This window comes from Saccoglossus kowalevskii, chromosome 4 (assembly GCF_978046115.1).
Source record: "Saccoglossus kowalevskii chromosome 4, keSacKowa6.1, whole genome shotgun sequence".
Taxonomy (NCBI): domain Eukaryota; kingdom Metazoa; phylum Hemichordata; class Enteropneusta; family Harrimaniidae; genus Saccoglossus; species Saccoglossus kowalevskii.
Genome location: NC_140644.1, coordinates 12192535 through 12218620, shown reverse-complemented (window position 1 = coordinate 12218620; position 26086 = coordinate 12192535). Strand labels below are relative to the sequence as shown.

At 34.8% G+C, this 26086-nt stretch overlaps 2 protein-coding genes across 2 annotated transcripts; both read left to right on the top strand.

Moving 5' to 3' along the window:
• Positions 1-4172: 4172 nt before the first annotated feature.
• LOC102809944 (sialin-like) lies at positions 4173-13253 on the top strand. Its single transcript, XM_085498241.1, has 10 exons — positions 4173-4202; positions 5294-5485; positions 5938-6183; positions 6330-6417; positions 7046-7132; positions 7660-7790; positions 9471-9674; positions 11207-11339; positions 12489-12730; positions 13017-13253. Exons 1-10 carry the CDS (start codon positions 4173-4175, stop codon positions 13251-13253), a joined length of 1590 nt encoding a protein of 529 aa, XP_085354367.1.
• A 5243-nt stretch (positions 13254-18496) lies between these two features.
• On the top strand, positions 18497-25493 carry LOC102809834 (sialin-like). Its single transcript, XM_006816911.2, has 10 exons — positions 18497-18526; positions 19623-19814; positions 20290-20523; positions 20702-20789; positions 21716-21802; positions 22095-22225; positions 22579-22728; positions 22910-23042; positions 24510-24751; positions 25124-25493. Exons 1-10 carry the CDS (start codon positions 18497-18499, stop codon positions 25367-25369), a joined length of 1533 nt encoding a protein of 510 aa, XP_006816974.1. The 3' UTR covers positions 25370-25493.
• The last annotated feature ends 593 nt before the right edge of the window (positions 25494-26086 follow it).

The following is a 26086-nucleotide window of genomic DNA, read 5'->3' as shown; positions in this document are numbered from 1 at the left end:
TATAAGTAATTTAGAAGTATTTTTCAATTGAGCAATATTATAGTCTGTAAAAATAAAGCCAAACAAACAAAACAAACAGTGTTCGTTAGTGGCAATGACATACTATATTCATGACTAACTGTACTTGTTCTTTCTTTGTTATTCTTTCTTCTTGTGATTGTCTTTTCGTCGTGTAACACTAACAATAAAAAAACGCCGGGCATTTTGCGGTCCGAGAGCCTTGTGAGACCGTTGTCATAGCAGTAAAACAAAAATCTTTAGAATGTAAAGGACTCCTTGATGAAATTAAAAAAAAAAACTAAAAGAAAACTTTAGCTATTATACTGTGTCAATATTATTACCCTACCACAGTTCACCGACAAAATACGAATGGCATGATATACAAATTCAAAAACTTTCCAACTCGCCGCGACGATTGCCAGATTTTCACTGTCTAAGGAAAAAAGTTAACACTCACAAAAAACTTTTGTTGAACACGACAATCTTGATTGCAGCAGCCATTGCAGCTCTCATGATCAGTATGATATTCGCGTTTGTTCCATATTTTTGCAGCAGAACAGACTGCGGCTTATTAAGACTTCTAGGGGTTGCCTTTGATGGAAGTACGAAATCATTAAATTTCGGTGAATATACGGGTACGATTACTATATAAACAACATTTTAATTTTTTTTTAATTATAGATTAACATTTCATATACATATCTTTATAAATTTGCAGGTGAGGTTGCCAAACAACAATTTCGGAGAAATCTTTTTCATTTATAACTGAAAAATTTATGGATGTATTGACTAATGTTTTCATCGTATGAATATGGGACGATAACTTTAGGTGTAACTCGCAATATGAGCTGCTTGCTTGGTGAAGATGTGCGAGTTCTTTCTAGTTTACCAAATTTCAACCTGGGATTATCAGGAAACTGAACTTATGGTGACTCGAAGAACAATATATCTGCTATTGTTTTGACTGTCACTTATTGTGTACGACAACTGTGTCGATATTCTATGAGCCAGAATAACGGCAGACGACAACGCCGATTTTTAACCCAAATGCGTACAAAAATGATTAGTCTTTCGACGCGTTATACACACATAACATGTGGTTGTTGCCATTAGTAACGAATGCAACGCCAAGTGATAATGTTCATACATTAGAACGTAACTATAGATGAACCCCAATGTGTTATCTGATTGGCTCTAGTCTTAGGACAGAATAATATATGACAGTTGTCACGTGTGAAGCAAACATATGACATCACTTCATGTATTTCTTTGTGGGTCTATGTATATATATATATCCATATCTGGTCTATTTTTATAGAAGAACCTTCCCAAATAAAAGAAATTCTAAAATTTAAAAACATAAGAGGTAGTCACTAAACCATGTACTTTCACACTCAAGCAAGAGAATATACATGTTGGTGAACTAGCCTTGCACTGTGAGTGTTTTATTATTTACACTCTGTAAAATACCAGTTTTTTTCACAAATAAAAAAAATTTTAAAAAAGAACTGCAGACCTCACTTCTTTATATTTTTGAGTGGGCCAGCCATGTTTCCACATACAAAAATACACATAATATTTCTATTTAATTTATTTTATTTAAAAAAAAATATTTTAGAAGCATAACAATACAACGACTAGATTTGGTGTCACAGTTTGCTCCCAATTCATACTGGAATATTGCCAGCAATAATTAATAAAGCTTGTTCAGAAAACCTTTTATTCCCGACATCATATTCAATGGCTAGTTCTCAGGATCTACAACAGTAAATAAATAAACAGAAATCATTTTGATGCCATGTTTTTAGACGACACTGCCATATCGCACAGATATTCAACACCGCCATATTGAATTTGGATTTGGACCATACCATTTCAAGCTGCAGGGTGTCTAAACAATGACTCAACAAACAAAAAACACATCTTCCACCCACCACACAACTTTTAGCCACGATTGAACAACCAAGAAAACAACAAATATCAGGCTGCATCTTGAAAACAACGAGATACCGCATTACATGAAATACCGCATGAAATCCTCCACCCCTCCCAGTACACCCTACAGCATTAATGATTCCTATACTCATTTGCATCTATGTACAACAAGCTTAGCCAATAGATGCACCTGACTCATCAAACTTTTGACCAACCACTCATTCTAAATATTGTTGAGTGAGGGCGCTGTTTACTAATGAGAGGAATCGTTTAAACGAATTAAACAGATATATATCTATATGTAGTATAATTGTAAGTTGTTTTGTTGATTGATGTCAGTCGTTTGTTTTGTATTGAGCTAGTACATTTACGCCAACAGTTGTAACTGTTGATCATTTGTATCCATTTTTTTAATTTAATAAATCATTTCCTGTGGCATTAGTGTTAATTAGTAACGGGCATCGCCGATATGTGGACACTAGTGCATAGCATATACGCTATATACGATGGTGTATATTAAATCACTTTCAAATGGACAACATAGATGTTTTGTTCAAATTTACTAATTCGAATTGACTAACAGTTAACATAATTTCAAGTTTCGGGAAACATAAAACGTTAAACAAAACAAAATATGTTGCCCGTAACTCAAAGTTCTGTTAACTATTAATTTAAGTTCGAGTTAATAAATGCGGACGTTAAACAACGTTAACAATTTATGTTGCTTATGAAGTTTGGTTAACTGTTAATTGAACATTGAGTTACAATTCGGGTCTGGTTTGTCAAAAGTGGGTGTTGTTTATAAAATGTTGGCGTGGTCTTTTTGGGCGTAACTAGTTGTCCGCAACTCGAACAATTCAGCATCTTTTTCAATATACATTGCCAGTGTTGTTTGTGTGTGTAAATATGTTACCAAACTGGTAAGTCATCTTCCATTGGATATTATGAACGTTGTGAGCAATTCTGATTATATCTTTCAAACCGTGTTTTGACCATGTACTCGTAATAAATATAAACATAAACAAAAAAGTGTGGAAATTGGAATTCGACAGTCGCCGCACCACTCGCCACACCTCCCGTTTTTTCATAGCTGCTAAATGTCCCACTATTTTACTGGAGTCAGAGACTGCAGATGTCGTCATTTGGGTAAACCGGAGCTGACATCGAAATCGTAACCATAAATAAACGCATTATAAACTCCAAACACCTGTCAGTCTGAATCAATGTACCATATACCATCGATTCAAAGTGTTCACGTTCAGACGAAAAACAAAAACAAAACGCAATGATATACCGTGCAAATTGATCAGATATCAAGCGTTCAATAATCCCCACTCACCTCAGCTGTCAATACTGTATAAATATATTTTCACAAATATAAAACATGAACGAAAATAATTTACAGCGGGAGTTGTTCGGGCGAATATCCGGGGGGCGATTGTTTTTCAAAATGTTTTTTTTTATTCTAGTGTTGGTGATCATATTCCCCAAACACTGACATCAATTTTAGCACTTCGTCAGGCTTTGAGGGTTGTTTTTATAATGTGATTGCACATTGCAAAAATGTATTTTTGAAAAGTACAAAAGGGTGAGCCAGATATTTGTTTAGAGAAATCAATCTTCAATGGTACAAATCACTGATAATTGTGGGTAACTTATATTGTGCGTGGTTCTCAGCCCCAGAAACTTCTCCGCCTCGCTGAAGATCGGGATGACAATTATATATCGAACCGAAGACAGTTGATATTTCTAGAGAATCTATTTTGTTATTTAAACACGTGCTTATTCGACGCAACACATTATTATGAATGTAGTTGTCTTAGTTTGTTGTTCTGCCAAATACGCACCATAAACGTTTATGTATAAAAGGAGTAGCTAGAACTATTTTGTAGAGCCAATTCACTACAATCGAATGAATTATCCCGCCAAGTTGCTTGTTGAACTTATTTTGACCTTTTTAACTGCGAGCGTCAACTACGACAGCGAAGCAGGTTGTTTGCGTATATAGCTTATTATAAGTTAATCGAATTTCTACCTGCTCTCAATTGGAAGCAAGTGAATTTATCGGCAGCCGCATTTACCATTAGTCGTGTATAATAACAATAGGACATTTGATTATCAACAGAATATTAGATCAGAAGCGGTAATATCTGATTGGCCTGGAGTGAGTAAGCTGGGCGTTTGAGCAGCCAAACTATCCAGTAGATTATTCAAATAACCCAATAGAGGATATCGACATGAATCCAAGATTATTCAAAAGAAACAAGGTAAGTCTTTCTGAATAAAACAGTTGGTATAATCTTCTAAAATGGCCAAATTATGTTTACATAGTCGAAAATTTGACCTTTGTAATTATATAGACATATGCAGATATGGGAGAGATAATAAAATACACGTACATAAATAATAAATATTATTATCGCGTGTGACACTTCGTCAATGAATAACTTAATAGTTGAACATTAATTGACGTTACAGTGTACGCTTTAATACACGTCAAAGGAAGCGTGTTTTCACGTATCAGACGTAAAAATGATAATTTTGGGTAGCATGAACTGATTTTAATGAATATATAATTTTTGAATTATTTTGTTTGAAAAATAATTGAATGCTCTTCCGGTCACACAGCATTTTGGCAGCTTATCTTTATCAACATGTGACTACTTGTCGCAGTGTTTGTTCCAGTAAATTTCGGGACATTAAACAATTTTCTTGTCAAATGATGAAACATGTTTTTTTTATTTCAATATATAAATTTGATTCATGATTGCAAATTTAAATTTCTTTCCACCACCCCAAAGAACCACTCAGACGCCGAGCACAACGCCCTCCTATCTGTAATATATTTAGAATGGCGCTATGTCGAATCCATTATTTAAGCAATCATCTAGTCCTTGCTGTGATTTCACACAGTAAAGGGCGGTACTGTGTCCCTTATTTTAGATTATCTGTAAATGACCGGATTTTCCTAAAAAGAAAAACTGTGTACTTTATTGTTGTTTAAATGTGACGTGACATTTGCTTTGACATCAAGTGCTGTCCGAATATTGCCTGATAACGAACGAGATGTACATGATATCAATCGACCAATGAGCATGATATCTGTATTATAGAATGTTTCGACTTATCTCATTTGTAACCAATTTCAATCCCTCCCGAGGGGGTTTTATGCATTATCAATTATATTATCAATACATATTAACAGAATTTAATATTTAAATTTAAGTTTATTTAAGTTTAGAAACCCGAATTTGAATATGTTACGTGAATTACGATTATACCATACACATATCTACATGCAATACCGATAGCTAAAACAAACATTGTAACGTTGTCCGTTTTTGTTCATCAACATAAGTTTTCAGACCTGATAGCAGCTCGCCACGTGCTGGCAATCTGGTTATTCTTCGGAATGCTGAATGCATACACGATGCGAACTAATCTCAGTGTTGCCATCGTTGCCATGGTGAATAGTACAGGTCAGGACAGCGATGCACAGGCCAGTGCAGACGAATGTGGTATAAATGCAACTGACACTGAAGAAGAGGAGGTAAGAACACATTCCTTTAGAAACACCTTGTACTTTGCTTTCTTTTTTTCTTGCAAAATCATTCATTTATTCATTAATTTATCTTTTCCTTGCTGGTTTTGTATACTTGTCTGTTGTTTTATTTTTGCGAGTGTTTGAAGCATTGTTTACAGTCATTAGTCTTGTGTTTTGATAAATTCATTTTGAATATGAATTTGTATATCTTTTTCGTATGTTGTTATTATTTACTTCATTCATTTATTTATCCATCCATGCAATTCACGCATTCAGGCAATCATCTAAATGGTATAACATGTAAGTTTGTAGCGTGTACATAATAATAATACTGTAAGGTAAAATAATACATCACACTGTATTGTCTGTTTAGTAGTTTTCCGTCACTTGCCCAAACGTAAATAATGAAACAATATTTGTAGAAGATAAACTACGAACTAAACGTTATATATTACCAGACAGGGGATTTCAACTGGAGCAGTTACCAACAAGGAGTTCTGCTTGGAGCTTTCTACTATGGTTACACGATTATGCAGATTCCGGGAGGATGGCTTGAAAGAAAATTCGGAGCAATGCGTGTGTATGGAGGCAGCATTTTACTCTGTGCCATATTAACAATGCTCACACCGGCTGCTGCTTGGCTTGGTTTTGGAGCCATCTTCACTTGTCGGTTTCTCTTAGGATTTTGCCAGGTGTATATTAAAGTCAGTCGACATATAAGAGTATCGCGTTTTACAAAATGATTTATAAGGTGACTGTGTCATTGAATTATATTCAGATGAATCTTCTGTTATTTCAAATCGTAATATTTGATATTAATTAACCACAGAAACGTGTACTGTTATTACAGGGTCCAATTTTCCCATCATCATATGGAATGTGGGGTAAATGGGCGCCACCTCTAGAGAGAAGCAGACTGATATCTTTCAGCCAATCTGGTAGGTGGTACGCCTAGAGTGCGAGAAAAAATGTCAATTATTATTAATTAAAGGTTAATTTATCACAAAGAGTGTGACCCATAAATAAGGAGAATGGACAACAATAAAGTGTTCTCAGTTCCTATCAGCTTGCTCGGTCTAAACTTTAATGACGGATTCCATCATATGACCCCTTAAACCAACCACCAACATGCTCCTATGTGTTCCAATTGTTCACAACCCTGATCAGATCAACCTGACAAAACATAAAACATAATCATGGGTTTATACCTATATGTACAATTCTCTTTTAGATTGACGTCAGCAGACACGAGTGTTTGTAACATTACCCGAAATGATACCATATAAATGTTTATTAGTCCTCAAGAACATCATTTTGTATGTCAAAATAGGAAAAATAAAATGACAATGGAAGTGAAAACAAAAATCAGAATGGTCCAAATCTCGCCTATGAACGGCCATAACTTACACATATTAGCTGGCGACTAAAATACTAGTAGTCTCTGTTCGTATGTGGAAGATGAATTTCAATTTTATCATTAATTACCCCAATATAATAGTATCTGCAAGGTTTCACCAACGTATTCCATAATCGATTCTATTGCATTCATACTATTCTGTATTATAGGTGTAAACTGGGGAAGCATCGTTGCTATGTCATTGTCGGGTGTGCTGTCTGTAGCACTAGGATGGGAATCATGTTTTTACGTATTTGGTAGGTTCATCAATGTTGTTTTATTTAAATAAATCATTGAATGGTTGGACGTTTCGGTGCACAAGTATAACATACTTTCCAATTTTAGGGAAAAATATACCAACCTCATAATATAGTACAACGAGACAACTTTCATAGAGTGTGTACGGTTACTTGGTGTAACGGTGAGGGGCCGGAGCCTCGATTCCACTTTTATTTCAGTAACCCGGATGTGTAAATAATACAAAATAGTATGGATATACAAGTATAATATTGGCAGATACTTGCACATTACACCAATGGCCATTGCAATATCACAAAGAAGTTCTCAAATATGCGACATTTAGACAATTTATCATGCTCATTCTTACGTATCATCTGGGATTTTAACTTATACGGTGTAGATACAATTCCAGCTATTCAAACCTTTAAGTTCAAAAAGAAACTTTATGGGAGACTGATTGAATAATCGATATATTAATGTTTTAAAAAAAAAAGGCTTGATTCAAAAACAAATTACGTGAATGTGTGTTTATTTTTCTGTTTAGGTATAATATCGCTATTCTGGTGTGTTTTTTGGTTTTTCTTGATATGGGATATTCCAGATTCCCATCCTAGGATCTCCGAAGAAGAAAGAAGTTATATTGTAAACTCGATTACTACCAACGTGAAGAAATCGGTGAATAACAATATGAATCAACTTACCATCAAATCAGTGTGACCACATCTTTCAACTATTTTTGTTTTTCAACTATTTTTTTTTTATTAACACGTATTCTAGCATTAATGTGTTGAATATGGCGAGGTAAGATATTGATATGCTTTGTCACTTTGTCACTCTCCAACAACAGTATTTAACTAGTTTAATTACTGATTGACCTGGTTTTCAGTGGTATAACATGAAAAAGTTTTGAGATGTTTTGCAAATACACTCATATCCATATTTAAATATGATCAAAATTAAAAAATTAATGTGTGTATTTTTAATTAATGATTACTACCATATCTAATCTTAAGTTTCTTCACATGCTTTGCTCAGGCTTTTACTTAGTATCGCATGCATGCAATCCCACTATCACAAGGGGGGGCATTAATGCAACAGGTCTTTTCGTCGTTATATTGTGACATCTTTGTGGGTGTGGTTAGGTCACATACACATTATCACAAGGGGGGCATTAATGCAACAACAAGCAATTAAAGCCTCGATGCAAATCACTTAAAGAAGCGAGCCAATCGCTCTCTTCACATCAGTGACAAATCTTTTGAAACAAGAAAGGTAAGTGTTCATACAGCCCTTTTCGTCGATATATTGTGACATCTTGGTGGGTGTGGTTAGGTCACATACACATTTGAACATTTAAGTGAATTTACACTTACAAGTTCGTCTATTTGAACACGCTGAATATTAAAATTTTGCTGTCATTATTGAATGCGAAAGCCCGTTTAGACAAAGGGACTTTCTCTAGCAACTGTCTGTGAATACATGTTTATATATCAATCATGGTTCGACACTTTCCATTTACCACTTCACTCCATACTATTAAATTCCAATGGTACTGTTCAGAAATATAATAATCTTCTGCCATAATCCTTGTGTGAACTCCGTGAGTAAATTTATACTTATATTATAAGTAAATTTATACTTACTTAATTTATACGAACTATATATATATATATATATATATAGTTCGTGTATTTTATTGTGGAGGTGTAGCCTTCTTTTGTGAAGCGCTGCCAAGAGTTTTCAATGTAAAACATATCTCATAGAATTAAATTACTTTGATAGGTATTTTTGATGGTTAAAAACCTTTCACTTAGGTAACCGGGATTCGGTCGTTTCCACGCTAGGCTAACAAAAGATATACACAAGCTTCGTTCATGTTCCCAAAACGATTCTCTGCCAAGTCCCTGGTTTTCCCCCGAGACAGCATTAAATCCATCTTTATTTCTTGTCACCCCTTAACCAATTACAATCAGTATAAGAGACTCCAAGGCCTTGCCTTCCAACAAACAACCAATCACATGAAAGTTTTACACATCATAATCAATTAATTACTCGTCAAGCTGTCTAGAGAAAACATTTCTATACATTGTCAACGCTAACTAATATTGATGGGGTAATAATCTCGCACTAACATTCCACAAAGATACTACCTTATTTAAAATCACAAACAACATTGGTTTAGAATTACAGCTACTGCCTTGTATCTTAAAAACTGCAGAGTCATAAGATGTTTTTTGGTTGATTTCGACCAGCTCGCCATCTGGTCTTGTCATTAACATTTATCAGTATATGTCATGGCAACCACTGTCAAACTGACTGAAATATAAATCATGATATTACTTTGCATTCTTTCAGGGTTGGCGAGTTCCATGGCTCTCCATATTCAAATCACCACAAGTGTGGGGCCTCACAATTGGTCACTTTTGCAGCAGCTGGGGTAGCTATACTCTACTGACAAGTCTTCCGCAATACATGGATCAAATACTTGGCTTCAACCTGGGAGCGGTAGGTTTGGATTCTGGTGTGTACGCTCTTGCCACACTTGGTGTACCCAGTTCAGTAACATTACGACAAGCAGTGTAATTAATCAAATAAAGCTTAGAAAGAACTCCCGTGTGATGGGAGTATTGGAGACACATTAAAATCAATTCAAAATTTAAGATTTGATTTTCAAACAAGAAGTTTGGCAAATAATTTTTGTCTGCTATTTAAGATGCATAACATTTATAATACATACAGAAATATTTTGATTTTTCATCCATAGGTTTTAGTCTAATAAGTTCCAGAGCACCTCTGTGATGAATTCAATTTAAATCTGAATTTTTTAGATATCAGAAATGGGATAATAATAGATATGCTTGTTTATCAACATTAAACTAATCATGTCTGTGGATTACCTCAATGAACCAAATGAATTATTATACAAATTAAGCAATTATTATGCATATGTTTAGGTCTGTATATAGTTTCAGAACGGACATGTACAAAATTTAATTATAATGTGATGGGTAATCCTAACTAAATTAGTGGAAAGCTGAAAAGTAAATTATTATGCAAATTAGGTAATTATTATAGATGTATATAAACCTAAAACTAATTTGATCATCATATTGTGTTAGAGTACATATGTACCAAGATTCGTTGAATTAAGATAAGTACTGCCACAGTCCATCTATGTACAAAGTTTCATTGAAATGTGACTAGAACCAAGATTATGATTTATTATACAAAATAGGTAATTAATATGATCTGATTTTAACACGAAACTGAGTGGGTCTGTGCATTGTTCTGGAGCATCAATGTACCAAGTTTCATTGAAATGAAATAATTAGTACATGTGATATCAGTGTAAAAGCTGATAATTTGCTAATTATCCAAATTAGGTAATTAATAGGCACTGATTTTAACCTGAAACTAATCAGGTCTTTGAATTGTTCTAAAGCATCTATGTACAAAGTTTCATTGAAAAGTATTGAAGTAATAGTCCTTGAAATCAAAAGCTGAACATTGATTAATAATGCAAATTAGGTAATTAATATTTCACATATCTGTCTGTTCATCGTCCTATGTATCTATGTAAGTTTCATTGAAATGTGATGATTAGTACCTGAGATATCAGTGGAAAAGCCAAAAATTTACTAATCATTATGCAAATTAGGTTAACATCTGTGCATTGGTCCAGAGCATATATATATTTATACCAAGTTTATCAAAATCTAATGAATGGCTCTTTATATATCAGTAGAACAGTCAAGGAACTGCTAAAAATTAGCTAATTATCATGCAAATCAGGTAATTAATATGTATGGATTTCAACCAAAACCTAATCAAATCTGCGCATTAGACAAGAGCATCTATACACCAATTAAGTTTCATTACAAAACCAAAATACTGTTCTTGAGATATCAGTGGAACGGACAGACACACAGACAGACACACACATACCCCCCCCCCCCCACACACACACACACACATGGTAACTGCAAAGACTCCCCTTGTGTGCGAAGCACACGGGAGTAAAAAACATGTCACCTTTTCGTTACATAAACTTGTAGTTATAAATACAGAAATTTATATTCTTTCACACATAGAACGGTTTCATGTCTTCTTTATCATCACTTGCTATATGGACGTTTAAAGTATTTTACGCTTGGTTAGCGGACTATACCAGACAGAGATACATTATGTCAACAATCCAAGTGAGAAGAGTACTGACGTCATTGGGTAATGATAGATATATGCGTATCTATTAATATTAATCGCATTGAGGAATTATATGCCGTTGTTTTTGTTTACGCTTTGCGCGCGCAGTGAATGGTTGGCAAGAACCAGCTGATCGCATCAGAAGATACAATAGCGATAAAATAGTTGTTTTCTGCTGTTATTAAATATACATGTATGTACCCCTATTAATAGAACAACGTTGTCACAGCAGAAATGCAAACATACGAGTTTTACAGTGCACGGCCTATACACGCCACACTAGGGTATTTAACAGTGATAATAAGATCCACACCACAAAATAGTTTAGTTATATCATGCTGTCACATTTACATTTGCGATTATATGAACAAACGCAATCGCCAACGATCCTAATGTATTTCCATTGACATGGTGCAAATCCGACGATGCACTTTTTGTTCCAATACATATTAATACTAGTAAAAACAAATAGTTTAATTCTTATAGTTATAGCCAATAGGTGATTTTCCGTACAATTGCGAGATCTCGCGAGATGCATGAAAGACGCGCGTCGAACGTCTGCCGCAAAAATCGAACGATTTGATTTGGAACTAGAATTTCTTTATTTCGTAGCTTACATTGACCGGCTGATCTTCGACAGAGGAATATTGCTTCCGAATATCGAAATTGCCTATCATCAAATGTGGACAGCACATTATTAAGCATGGAAATGTCCCCGAAATACTTTCGCGTTTGTCGAATCCCACGCGATGTTTGACGCGACTACGACGCTATGACCTTTGTTTGTCCCGTTTTTACGTTCGATTTCACGCATAACGCGTGATTCTCGCAGTGAACGGAAAATGGTCTATTTGGTTGGATATAAACAATCGATGATCGAATATTTAATTGTACGCACAGAAGTACAAAATGCGAACATCAATAGTGGTAGTGACTGAGATATACCAAGGGATGTGCAAGTTATAGAGCGTTTTGTCTGTGTTCTGATTGGTTCTTTCAGTTTCGGAGGTGAAACCTGGGTTATCTTGTATATATGCATTATAGGATTCAATCAATCAGATATCTGTATCTAAGATTCAGATATTAACAAATGATAAACGATCTTGTGGAGGATTATGTTTTTTTATTATAATGAATAATTTATAATATACACTTAACGTGTTTTTTCAGGTATGTTTTTGCCGGCTGTTTTCTTAATGATGGGTGGACAGATGGGCTGTAACCGTGGGCTGGCAGTCTTGTTCATCACAATATCTTCTGGTTTTAGTGGTTGTAACACACCTGGTTTTAAAGTTAACCACGTTGAGATTGCACCTAAATTCGGTGGTATTTTATTCGGTATTGCTAACACAGCTGGTAGTATTGCTGGATCGCTCTCACCTTTGGTTGTCGGCGCAGCAACAGCAGAGGAGGTAAATACTCTTGTATATTTCGATCAGGAATCATTATTGATGATGACGTCAGTGATTATGGGATAATATGTCAATCCTATGAGCGAAATGTATGTAATTACTAAACTGAATGATATATGGCAGTGAAAGCATCGAACGCGTCGTGGATAACATATATTTCGATAAAATTGTGTCTACACACCAAGTCAGTACATTCGCATATATAACTGTCTGTAGACGCTCAGACCCGTTGGTAGCACACGAGGAATAGTTAAACCACTTTTAATTCAATATTTTGTTGTTTTAGAATACGCGTGAACAATGGCAGAAGATTTTCGGGTTATCAGCGTTGATTTACGTCATTGGTGGAATTGCTGTTCTGCTAACTTTGAGAGTGGATGAACGAGAATGGGCAAAAGACAAGGAAGCTAGACAAAAAGACAATACACAGCAGACAGATATAATGGTATTTGACAATGTGGGATTTGAGAAGACTGAAAGTGGAAGTGAGGATGACATCTATAAACATCAAAAGCACGAATAAATAAGACAGGGAGATCCTCTATCGCCTTATCCTTTTGTTACTGCAGTAGAATTGCTGGCAGTCTAAATCAGGCAAAACAAAACATATTAATTGTATCAATATTTGTAATAATCAACTAAATCTAACCTAATATGCGGTTGATATATATTTTGGTAGCTGATATTGATTCTGCAAACCGTGGAAAAATTTGGTCGTTTTTCTGGTTTAAAACATGGACAACACGGAAGTATGTGGCTTGGGGTTTATTGCGCATGTGCAAAACGAAACCACATAAAATATATATCAAATATTATGCATATTTTCTTCTTACGATATGAACGATGCTGCTAAAAGTAACTTTCAACATATAAATAAAAAAGCAGAAATGTGTTTCAATTTATGGAGACAGAAACATTTGACTTATATGATACAATTTCAATTATTCTCATTTTTGTTTCTTCACTAATTCCAACACTAGAATATTATATACAAAAATGATAAAATAAATAATAAATTTATTTGGGGCGGGAAAATAGCTAAATAGAATAGAAACACACTATACTATGAATACAGTATCAGTAGTCTACGAGTACTGAACTTCTCTCCTATGATTACGTCATCAAGAATAATATTAGTAAACAATGTTTCAGCCCTAGGTAGAGCTAAACAATATTTGATGAGTTTAAGAAACATTATAGGGAGGCTTGAATTTCTGTTAAGCAGTAATTATAATTTAGAAATTGGCAAATCCCAATTTCCCGTAAAGAAATATTGTATAGTAGATTGCAAGTAAGAGAAAAGCGTCCTATTTCATGTAATCTATTGTGGAACGATAACTTTTTCCTCAATGATAACAAGTCAGATTTCCTACTATTGGATGAGGCGGACTAGTTTGGTTACCAGTTTACTTGACTTCCATAAATCAAAAGACTTCCAGATCAACACTATGGAAACTAAATATGAAGAAAAGATTCAAATTACAGAACAAATTACTATATGAATTTTACAAATTTGGATAAATAGCTATCTTATGCTGCACTGGATCATCCGGAACACAGTAACAAAACTATTTTCATTCAGTATTTTGCACAATTATTTGGCTGTAAATTATTGTTTAAATTAAAAACGTGAATATGATGCGTATACTCTTAGTAAGGAAGAATTTTAAATCAATTACACACTTGTTCTGTTGATACAGAGAGTAAAAACACCATTTACCCACAGGTCACTGTGACTTGAATAGAAGTGCAATTTTTAATTATGCGTTAGTGGTTGGAAAAAAAATCATATTTAATTGTCATTCTGAAAATAAGACTTTGCTTTTCTTTAACTTTATAAGTTGTTTAGAAGTAAACAACAATAAAGTCAAAAATAAAGCCGGCAAAAATAAAGCCAAGGAAAGATTACAAAACAAATGAAACAATGTTTGTTAGTGGTATTACATACATGACCATAAGAATACATTTACGCAATGACATAATATATTCATGACTAACTGTACTTGTTATTTTCTTGTTCTTTCTTTGTTTTTCTTTCTTCTTGTAAATGTCTTTTCGTCGTGTAACACTAACAATAAAAAAAATACCGGGAATTTTGCGGCCCAATGAGCCTTGTGTGACCGTTGTTATAGTAGTGGAACACAAACTTGCTTTATTTAGAATGTAAAGGACTTCATGAAAAAATTAAATAAACTACTTGTAAACGTTAGTCAATCGTATTCACCGACAAATAAGGAATGGCATGTCATACAAATTCAAAAACCTCAAACTTGCCGAGACGATCGTCTTAATTTTACTCTGTCAATGTCTAAGAAAAAAAATTGTCGAACACAACAATCTTGATTTCAATCTTGAGCTCTCGTGATCAGTATGAACTGCACGTTTGCTGTTTGCAGGTTCCATATTTTGTGCGGCAGGCCAGACTGTAGGTATACTATTTTTCAGCATATTAAGACGAACTTTTAGGGGTCGCCCTTGATACAAGCACGAAAACCATTAAATTTCGGTGGAGATATGGGTACGGTTACCATATAAACAACATTTTTATTTATTTTTTCAATCAAAGCTAAACATTTCATATACAGATTTTCATGAAATTTTCAGGTGAGGTTGTCAAACAACAATTTCGGGAAAAAACTTTTTTCATTTGTAACTCAAAAACTTATGGATGTATTGACTATTGTTTTCATCGTATTTTCCATGGTCAAGAAATTCAATTATCTAAATAAAATGAAAAAAACTTTTTACAAAACGATAATACATTTAAATTTGTTACAGCCATTTTAACTATGAGCATTAGCAAACTTCTTACTGAGTGAATGGTTATGTCAATTAGCAATTTTATCAGCTTCCTTTTAGTGCACATTCCAGAACTTAAAAAAAAAATAGCTCCTAGACGCTTCGACCTTTTATTTTGAAATAATCACAAATGATTGACAATGTGTTTATCTTCAAAAACAGTGTTACAACAATCGTACAGTCAAATAGCGTGGGTGTTAATGTATGCATAAACTTGAAGTAGTGAAATTTGAGCTACTGTCCTGCAGAATTGACAACTGGTAGACAGTTTTCAAGACGGCACTTTCTGAACAGTGAGCAGGTGTACACGTAAACTAATTTTGACATTAAACAGAGGCATGATTTAGAAGCTATCTTTTTTAAAATCACTTTTGACCAAAAAAGCACATTTTTGTGCATATTTCAAACGACAGTGTCCATAAAAAAAATACTAACAAAACTTCAAAATTCATACAATAAGCTTTCCGAAAATATAGTTTTGTGGACAAGGGAGGTCATCTCGGTTTCTTAATTAACTAATTACAATACCTGTCAGGTAAACTTCATCTCTACCTTAAATCACTTACAAATGGAAAAATATGACCGCGGGTGTTGCGTTAGAATCTCCAGAGGGCGCCACCTACTAGTTTTGTTACCTCAGTGAATATGATACAAGATGACAACTTTATCGGGACCTCTCTGACAGTCTCTTCCCATCGCAGAATGGCGACTACTTGATCCCTGGATCTCCCATCGCAATTCACGTGGCATTAGCCTTATGTAGGGTCACTTTGCCCATGCATCTTGGCATCTTTATGTGGTTACATTCAAACAATAAATTGACAGTTACGTATGTTATTTTCTCTATACACAAAGACAAACAAATACAAACTAAATATACAGACATGACGTTCAAAATACAAATAAAACATTCTGGTAATATGCTACTCCATGTGTCTCTTACATGTACAGTATGAAATTGCCATTTAAAATGTGTTTTGTTTGTTCAAATTATACAACTGGTGACATAATTACGCGAGTTTTATTCACTTATATTATTTGGTAATAGTAGTATTGTTTGTAAAAACCGACGTCGTTATCGGATTGTAAAGTTTAAACTTTGCCAATGTTGTTTGTGTGTGAATGGGTTACCAAACACACAAGTCATCTTTCATTATTTAGTAAGATTTGTTATGCGCAGTATCGTTGCGCAGTAGTTTCGGTGACGTCATCCATGTGATATACATGTACCATGTAAAATCCACTTGGCAGGCAAAATACCATGTAATACCCATTTTTATTCAATGTCATGTCATTTATTCATCATGCGTAACAACAGTGAGATGTGATAAACTACCATAACAACCTGTATTACACTAAATCGGCACGATATCGTATTATAGGAAATAGAGCCATGTAACTAGGAGAGGTTTTACATATTTCACAGGAATTATTGGCCTGGCTAAATCTTACCATATACCATCAATTCAAAGTGTTGACGTTGAGACGAAACAAATGACTGACAAAATGCAATGATGTAGCGTGCAAATTGGGTAAGATATCAAGAGTCTACATCCGATAAATAAGCCTCCGCTGTCAATTTGATAGTACTGGACTGATAAGCGATATTGCGATATGTACAGAAACATATTCTGAAATTATAAATAATTTTTCATAAATACAAAACATGAACGCAAATAATTTACAGCGGGAGTTGTTCGGGCAAATATCCGGGCGATTGTTTGGCGATTATATTATCCCTTGTCGTTTGCCCAGGAAGAAATTGTCCCAGGACCGCATTTGCGATGTGTTTACGATGTTTTGGATCACATACCAAACACAGTGGAATTACATGGGAAAGATCTGGCAATATGCGAGTAATAATATCTCTTCCTTGATAGCAGAATGCTGACGGGTAAAACTAAGAGTAGATGAAAGGTTGTTCTATGGATCCGCTACCAAGAAAGAACACGCAAGTTAAACAAAGATCATGACGTCACACTATTGCATTATCTTAGCGAATAACCGCCAACAAAGGTCAGACCATTCAGTATGAATTCTAGAACCACCCGGAGGGAATTATAGAAATACCTTCAGTACTACCACTATTTACTACTGGACCATATTTCTGATGGTGTCCACTCTTGACGACAAATGTCTTTCATCTGAAAGTTAGAATGAAATTTTCTCTTTAATTTTAAAGAAAAGTTTTTACTAGTGAGACTCGAACTCGGTATTGGTCTCCTTCCATCACGCATTCTTAAAACGTACACTTTTTCAAAATGTGTTTTCTTCTCTTCTTCTTCTTTTCTCTAAATTGATGAATATTCAAACTGCTAGATTAGTGTGTTTTTTTTCAAAAGTAAACCAACCAAACTTTACCCATACTTTATAATTCTCAGATAACTAAGAAAATCCCTGGCACCTGGTTGTGTCTTTAATAGACCTCTCAATAGACCCTATATATTGTGTTTTAACAGCATTACGAAGGCTGAATGCCACTTTAATGGATTAAACACATAAGACGCAACACATTATTACGAATGTAGTTGTCTTAGTTTGTTGTTTTGACAAATACGCACCATAAACGTTTATGTATAAAAGGAGTAACCTGAACTATATTGTAGAGCCAATTCACTAATATCGAACGAATTATTCCGCCAAGCTGCCTTTTGAACTTATAGATTACAATAAGGACTGTGAGCGTCAATTGCGACAGCGAAACAGGTTGTTTGTATATATTATCTATATTGTATATAGCTTATTATAAGTTAATAGTTTCTACCTGCTCTCAATTGCAATCAAGTGCCTTTATCGGCAGCCGCATTTACCATTAGTCGTGTATAATAACAATAGGACATTTGTTTTATCAACAGAATATTAGATCAGAAGGAGCAATATATGATTGGCCGGGGGTGAGTCAGCTGGGCGTCTGAGCAGCCAAACTATTTAGCAAATTATTCAAGTAACCCAATAGAGGATATCAACATGAATCCAAGATTATTCAAAAGAAACAAGGTAAGTCTTTCTGAATAAATGAATGCCGTATTTTTCTAAATTAAGACATCAGATGATATAATCTTCTAAAATGGCCAAATCTAGAACGGCCTTTGATGTTTACATAGTCGAAACTTCGACCTTTGTAAATATATAGATAGATGCAGATATGGGAGAGATAATAACGTACCGATCTAGTACACGTACATAAATAATATGACACACAGCGGAGGTCGATGCGACCGCGTACTGTCTGCGACCGGTATCCTCGTAATAACCTTATTATTGTACATCTTTTCTTCCTATAAATACATCATGGATATGCCGAAATACAAAAAGTTTAGAACAGATTGAGCGAACTTGTTTGTATGGGGTCTGGTCAAACCTCGGGGACTGCCATGTTTGTTTTTATTATTAGAGGACGCTTACGTGCGTAATCGTTGTATATTTGAAATTCGTATTTCCTAATATGGTAGGATGAAAATACGCAATACAATACCGCAAAATTACGGCACGTTGTAACTTACGACGTTTCGGTGACAGGTGTATAATAATATTTAAAATGATGAAACATGTTTTTTTATTTCAATATATAATTTTTACTGCAAATTTAAAACGATTTCTATCCAATTTCCCAAAGGAACCACTCAGACGCCAATCGCAACGCCCTCCTATCTGCAATATAGTCACGTCCTTGCCGGAATGTCACACAGTAATAGGCAGTGTTGTATTTCAGATGACATGTAAATGACCGAATTTTCCTAAAAAGAAAAAAAACTGTGTACTTGTATTGTTGTGGCGTAACATTATAATTGACACCAAGTACTGTCCGAATATTGCCTGATAACAAACCGAGATGTACATGATATCAATCGACCAATGAGCATGATATTTGTATTATAGAATGTTTCGAGTTATCTCATTATAAACAGTTTCAATCCCCCGAGGGGTTTTATGCGTTATCAATTAAATACATATTAACACAACTAAATAAATAAATTTTGCAAAGTTTGATTAGAAATATGTAGAATATATTACGTTGTACACATATCTACATGCAATAACGATACATAAAACAAACATTATAACGTTGTCTTTTTTTATTCATCAATACAAGTTTTCAGACCTGATAGCAGCCCGTCACGTGCTAGCAATCTGGTTATTCTTTGGAATGCTGAATGCATACACGATGCGAAATAATCTCAGTGTTGCCATCGTTGCCATGGTGAATAGTACAGGACAGGACAGCGATGCACAGGCCAGTGCAGACGAATGTGGTATAAATGCAACTGACACTGAAGAAGAGGAGGTAAGAACACATTCCCTTAGCCCCATTATTCATTTGCTGATTTGGTATACTTGTCTGTTGTGTTATCTCTGTAGGTGTTCGAAGCATTGTTTTCAGTAATTAGTCTTGTGTTTTTGTAAATTCTTTTAAAATATGAATTTGCATATCGTTTTCATTGTTATGTTGTTATTTTTTACTTCATTCATTCATTCATTCATTCATTCATTCATTCATTCATTCATTCATTCATTCATTCATCATCCATCCATCCATCCACACATCCATCCATACATCCATCCATCCATCCATCCATCCATCCAATCAATCATTGAAGTGGCATAACACGCATTTTTGTAGCACGTACATCATATAATTAATGTAAGGTAAAATAATACATCACATTGCATTGTTTAGTAGTTCACAATTTAACGCCATTTCTGTCATAAAACAATGTTTTTAGAACATCAACTACAAACTAAACTATATATATTACTAGACGGGGGATTTCAACTGGAGTAGTTATCAACAAGGACTTCTTCTTGGTGCGTTCTACTATGGTTACACGATTACACAGATTCCGGGAGGATGGCTTGAAAGAAAATTCGGAGGAACGCGTGTATATGGTGGCAGCATTTTACTGTGTGCCATATTTACAATGCTCACACCGTCCGCAGCGTGGCTTGGTTTTGGAGCCATTTTCACTTGCAGATTTCTTTTGGGATTTTGCCAGGTAAGGGTGATTGAATGATAATTGTGTCACTGAAAAACGGTAGTTTAGGTTTGTACTTATAGGCAATGGTTTCCACCCTACCACCCCAATTATTTTCGCACATATTCCAAGTTGCCCAGTCGTCATACAGTAATTGGAAGATCGGTAATAATCTTGCAAACATGTAACAATATTATAGGGTGCGGTATTCCCAGCTCAACATGGAATGTGGGGCAAATGGGCCCCGCCTCTGGAGAGAAGTAGGCTGATATCGTTCAGCAGTTCTGGTAGGTAGTACTGGAATGTATATGATATGCCAAAAAACGTTGGTACTAATTTCACATTTTACTACAATAAATGTTGTGTTCACGTCGAGTGATGTTTAGTATTATAAACACACTAAAATTGTTTCCAATTCTTCGGTTCATCATAATTGTACAGCCAAATATGGTGTTACAACTTTTTTTTCCAATACACCATAATCGTTTATGTTTGTTTTACAAAATTGTTCTAATTATTTTAACAAGGATACATCGACTTGGATTAAATAGATTCTTTTGATCAGTTATATTAAAAAAAACGCCCCAGCCAACAGTATTGAATGTATTTACGTCAATATTCTGTTTGAATAACTATATCGTTTGTGAAAAAAATACTATAAAAAAGAAAATTAATTAAGTTCTAGTTTGTGTGTCTCTTGTTTTGATTATGGTAAGTGGGATCAAGGTCAGATTAAGTTATTCTTATTTTTTGAGATGTGATAAGTGGGATCAAGGTCAGATTAAGTTATTCTTATTTTTTGAGATGTGATAAGTGGGACCAAGGTCGGATTAAGTTATTCTTATTTTTGAGATGTGTTTAGCCAGGTTTAATAATGTTTTATGTGATGTAGCATGTAAATGTCACATAATTGAATGTAATCTAATTGCGGCCATCTTTGATTTCGTCAATTCAATATAGAATTCGTAGCAATTTGACGCATTACTTGTAAATGACTGCATTGCAGGGGCCGACAATTTTACTATTATAATACAAAGTGTCTATAGAAATTCTATACGGGTAAATTTGTACGTGATCGGGCATATTTTGATTGACTTAACACGTTATGTCACGTGGAGTTTTTCTTCTCGGCTTTTATGAAAATAAAGTTATTTACAATATGCATTATTAAAGTATTCTATTACATTCATACGTTTTTGTTTTTGTTTTCCAGGCACAAACTGGGGAAGCATCATTGCTATGTCATTGTCGGGTGTGCTGTCTGTTACACTGGGATGGGAATCTTGTTTTTACGTATTTGGTAGGTTAGAATATAATTATCCTCATTGTTTGTGCAGCGAGTAAAGTAGAAATGAGTGAATGTATGAGCACAAACTCTAGTGTACCAAATATAGAAAGAACGTCAAGCGTTAATCGATACCACGAGACATTGCATTATCAACGCTTTTTGAAAACTGTCTAAGATGATGTGACACAATAGAATCTCCTTTCGCCATGGTCATCATCATTAAACTGCATCTATACCTTAAAAACAATGTTCAATACAATTTGTAATATTGATTTAAGTGATTGCGTTATATGTTCCTCTTTAGGTTTATGTGCGCTACTCTGGTGTGTGTTTTGGTTTCTTTTGATATGGGATAATCCAGATTCTCATCCGAGAATCTTCGAGGAAGAAAGAAGTTACATCGTAAACTCAATTAGTACCAACGTGCACAAATCGGTAAAACACTAAATACGAAATGAATTTCAAAGTAGTTGATTTTACAACTATCAATAACATTGTATTTTTTAGGTTTCGTAAGTCCGAACTATAACAAATACAGTTATAATAATACACGCGTGCGTGCGTGCATGATCGAAACAGATCTTCGACATACATGTTTAGCTTGGATAGCTCAATTACTGTAGACATAATACCTGCGATTCACTCGAAAGTGTAGTTGGATAAGATGTAAAAATACAATTTTATAAAGAAAGTACGGTGCATATATGCTGAACGATTTTAGTATTATTAAGTTACAATAAAAAGTACTCGATACATTAAGAACCAACTTCATATTTATTTCCGTCCAGGGGTGGCGTGTTCCATGGTTAGCCATAGTTAAATCACCACAGGTATGGGGTCTTTTGATCGGTCACTTTTGCAGCAGCTGGGGTAACTACACTCTACTGACGAGTCTTCCGCAATACATGGACCAAATACTTGGCTTTAATCTGGGAGCGGTAAGTTTTGGCTCAGTTTGCCGAGATTATGCATTATCGTCGTTCTTGTAACGGCTGTTTACTCTGTGTTCTATGCGTGAAGGAACTATATCATTGTAATCTTGTTTCTGTGCATACATTTATGATATTATTCGCTTATCTTATCATGCTTGGAATATGTTATTTCTTCTTTCACAAACAGAACGGAATCATGTCTTCGTTATCATCTCTTGGTATATGGACGTTTACAATATTTTACGGATGGTTAGCGGACTATACCAGACAGAAATACATTATGTCAACATTGCAAGTTAGGAGAGTACTGACGTGTCTGGGTAATGACATATTTTGCGATAGTCCATAATGCCAGCAAATGTCATTTTCATTCATATGTATGTCTTATGGAATGACATTACGTCATAAGATATAATCCGTGAAACATCGTTACACGAGTAGTGGTGAAATTGAGCATGGACGAATTTGAATATAGTCAATCATGATATAAGTAGTTATAATATAAGTTTTCTTGGCATATGTATTCCAAACTGTGTAACGTAATTTCTGACTTGTTTATCACAAGTTATCCACAATTAAGAAATACTAGGGGTTATATATTTATTACATACGACTCAAACGTAGACTAAATTATGAGACAGTTGAGACCAATGTCGCGCAACGTGTATTTGCATGCAAACACTATACCATCACCATCATGTGCTCTAGGTGTGTCTATTTCAAAGTTATCATTATTTCTTTTGGTGAACACTCAGGAGGATTATTCATACAATTTGGAGCATATGTAGGTGTAACGTATCCCGAATTCTCGGTATACGAAAATGCACAAAACGATACAACTGTAAATACTAGCATGCCAATACTTGATATTATTATACATCTGTCACAGTAACGCCATAAGTTACAGCTTGCCATAATTTTGCGGTATTTTACGGGGTGTTTTCATCCTACCATATAAGAAAATGCGAATTCCAAATATGGAATGAATACGCGCGTATGAGTCCTCTAATAATAAAAACAAACATGGCTGCCACCAGGGTTTGACTGGACTCACACAAGGAAGTTCGTTGATTCTGTTCTAAATATTTTGGATTTCGGCATTCCCATGATGTATCCTTGGAAGGAAAAGATGTATGAAAATAAGGTTATTACAAAGATACCACAGTCACTTGGGAACTGAAAGTGAATAAATACTATTTTTTCTTAAAAAGTCATCTGCTATACGCATATAAATGAACAAGTTATAAAACATGATACCTAGTGAAATAGACACCATGTCGATTTCTTACATTAAAATACGAAACAAAAAGTTCAGAGGGGATCGGGTGTTACGTTAATAACCATTGTTATTAATGGCTAACTTGGTTTTATACAAAACTGCACAAATCCCGCGTCTTCTGGTGATATCCGACGATTTCATGAACGAAAATGACCAGCAACCAGAATCAAAGGGGATTCACATACAATTCTGGGTAAATCAAGTGCGCAGACTTAAATCAAGGAAATACTCGCTGTTACGCCACGACTGATTGGCTGAAAATGAGTCTGCGCACTTGATTTACTCAGAATTTTGTGCGAATGATGTCTATTTCAATAGGTGCCATGTTTCATAACTTCATTTATATGCGTATAGCGGATGACTTTTAAAAAAAATAGTATTTATTCATTTCCAGCCCCCAAGTGACTGTGGAGAATACCTCAAAATATGCACTCAGACAGTATACCGTCGCATCGACATCCGCCGTTATTAGTAATAACACTAAAACTGATTCATCGTGTAATTACAGGTATGTTCTTGCCGGCTGTTTTCTTGGTACTAGCAGGGCAAATCGGATGTAACCGTGGACTAGCAGTCTTGTTTATCACCATCTCTGCTGCTTTCAGTGGATGTTGTACACCTGCTTTTAAAGTCAACCATGTAGAGATTGCACCCAAATTTGGTGGTGTTTTATTCGGCATTACAAACACAGCTGGTAGTATTTCCGGAGCATTGGCACCTCTTGTTGTTGGTGTGGCAACCGAGGAGGAGGTAAGAAGTTTTCCTGCATATGCTGTTTTACGGGTTCGTTGTTATAAGTTAAAAAGTTATCAAGAAACACGATTTCCCTAAACCGAAACGTAATATGTGACAAAAACAGCTTGCTTGCCACACAACTGTACTAACTGGTCATGGAAACATAAGACACCTTAGTTGAAACCAGTTTTAAATTGGGTAAATGATGCTGTTGCAGTAGATGCTAACATGTAGTGTACATTTGCCAGTAAATTATGACATATAATCGATATATTATTTCACACCAAATAGTATTTTGACTGTAACACACGAACAATGGAGGATTCAGTTTATAATATACACTTTCTATTTTTTTACATTGTTTGTACTGGTGTTTTTACTTGCTAGAATACGCGTGAACAATGGCAGAAGATTTTTTTGTTATCAGCATTGATTTACGTCATTGGTGGAATTGCTGTTCTGCTAACTTTGAAAGTTAAAGAATGTGAATGGGCTAAAGACAAAGAGGCTGGAAAAAGTGACAAAATGCATCAGATAGATATGGATGTATTTGACAATGTGGGAATCATAAACACTATTGGTACAATAGATGACGATATAACAACATTCCAAACGCACAAGAAGCGTGATTGAGCCATATAACATTTGTATTTTATTCGAAAATGGACACGTGACCAAGTTTTTACTCGATACCTCATAATATTATGTAATGTGTTATGAAAATTAAATTCCAATAAGAAATATATCACTCATAAAAGGTAAGGTCAGTAATGTATGCTTGCTCCACAAGACATTTATCGATTATTGTCTTAGTTACCTTTCTAAAGAGATTTGAAATTCAGCTATGAACAAAGAGGAAGTTACATGTGTGGGTGTGTGAGAAATACATATTAAATAAACTATACTATACAGTTAACCCCACTGCACACGTATATGAGGGTATCTATGATGTCATCATCGAAACTACACACCTGAGAATACACAATAATAAACCAAACTAGACGTACATAATACATTACTGACTGGTCAAATCAGAATAATTTTAATATGCTCTCAGTCGTATATTCGGCACAACTACGGGAAACAATCAAGCAAATGCTGTGCACTGTTGTACTAACTAGTATAGATTCCCCAGCTGCAGTGACGTAATTCTTCAGCGAGATTGCAACAATATTGGAAATTCTCACACATATTAAATGTGGATGTCGCAGTCCTGCCGGTGATAGGCGCCAGTGTGAAATGTCGCTGACGTAAACATATAACATCGTGATTTATTCTATTAAACTACAAACAATCGAATATTACTATGATAATTATATGTCACATTGGATTATCAATCACCACAGCATT

What these genes read in the sequence shown, in the direction of transcription:
- LOC102809944 (XM_085498241.1), top strand. Translation starts at nt 4,173, where the DNA reads ATGAATCCAAGATTATTCAAAAGAAACAAG. An exon ending in CTACCAACGTGAAGAAATCG is followed by an intron (nt 7,791 to 9,470) that starts GTGAATAACAAT and finishes GCATTCTTTCAG; the next exon opens with GGTTGGCGAGTTCCATGGCT. An exon ending in AAGAGTACTGACGTCATTGG is followed by an intron (nt 11,340 to 12,488) that starts GTAATGATAGAT and finishes GTGTTTTTTCAG; the next exon opens with GTATGTTTTTGCCGGCTGTT.
- LOC102809834 (XM_006816911.2), top strand. Translation starts at nt 18,497, where the DNA reads ATGAATCCAAGATTATTCAAAAGAAACAAG. An exon ending in GTACCAACGTGCACAAATCG is followed by an intron (nt 22,226 to 22,578) that starts GTAAAACACTAA and finishes ATTTCCGTCCAG; the next exon opens with GGGTGGCGTGTTCCATGGTT. An exon ending in GAGAGTACTGACGTGTCTGG is followed by an intron (nt 23,043 to 24,509) that starts GTAATGACATAT and finishes GTGTAATTACAG; the next exon opens with GTATGTTCTTGCCGGCTGTT.